The sequence below is a fragment of the Trichinella spiralis genome (genome assembly GCF_000181795.1).
Source record: "Trichinella spiralis strain ISS 195 chromosome Unknown Scfld2947, whole genome shotgun sequence".
NCBI classification, from domain to species: domain Eukaryota; kingdom Metazoa; phylum Nematoda; class Enoplea; order Trichinellida; family Trichinellidae; genus Trichinella; species Trichinella spiralis.
The window spans coordinates 1-793 of record NW_003529886.1 but is presented as its reverse complement, the minus strand read 5'-3'; the positions used below and the strand labels follow the sequence as shown (position 1 = coordinate 793).

The window sequence follows — 793 nt, the reverse complement described above, 5'->3', positions numbered from 1 at the left end:
AAAATCATACATCACAGCAACCATATATCACCACAAACAATCTGACTACATTATATATATCAATGGAAAAAGGTGAAACTATACAATTATAATAAATAAAATATAGAACAATAATGAATAGTGAGTGCAAAGGAACTATAATCGTACAGGTATAGGAGAACGATAAGCTGTAGCTCATAAAAAATGTTTTATATTAATTTTATTACGTTGTATTCTACTCGTAAGCCTAGCTACACGTCACTCCTGGAAACCGTAAGCTGCGCTACTTCTCACGAAGCCCGTTTCACGCGTATAGTCATCGTCCATTTGCTGCACTACCGACTCAGTTTTACCCTGTTCATCAATGATCAGTCGTAGAAACTAACAGAATTACAAGTGGTGCTTTTGTGCTCTTTTGTTCATGCGGCTGTGATAGTCTTCCAGATGATTAGCCAATGCCTATGTGGAACCAAATGTCATTCACAGTTTTTACTTTTTTCTTATTTCCCGATTATCCATATTATCTTAAGGTTAAACAACTCTTGGTACCAGGATGGGGCAATCTTAAAAGTCCTATCCCTGCACTAGCAGTTACTCTGAGCCAGCAGCCGCACAACAGCCTTTTTGATAAAAATTAATATATCATTGGTCGGCGAATGATACATTAAAAATTGCACACCGGATTTTGTTGATGTTTGCTCAGCAGTGATCCACAGATCCTGTCGCCTGGCCAGAAGTTGTGGGTATCTCTGTACTGAACGGCCGTAGTACATTGTGTTTTGGGCCTGGTCCCACGATGGAAAATATGGGGCAG

At 39.2% G+C, this 793-nt stretch overlaps 1 protein-coding gene across 1 annotated transcript; it reads right to left on the bottom strand.

Moving 5' to 3' along the window:
* Window positions 1–237: 237 nt before the first annotated feature.
* Window positions 238–752, bottom strand: Tsp_15144 (hypothetical protein). The gene is made up of 3 exons (XM_003368172.1): window positions 575–752; window positions 520–542; window positions 238–360 (listed from the first exon to the last, which is right to left on the bottom strand). Exons 1-3 carry the CDS (start codon window positions 750–752, stop codon window positions 238–240), a joined length of 324 nt encoding a protein of 107 aa, XP_003368220.1.
* Window positions 753–793: the final 41 nt, after the last annotated feature.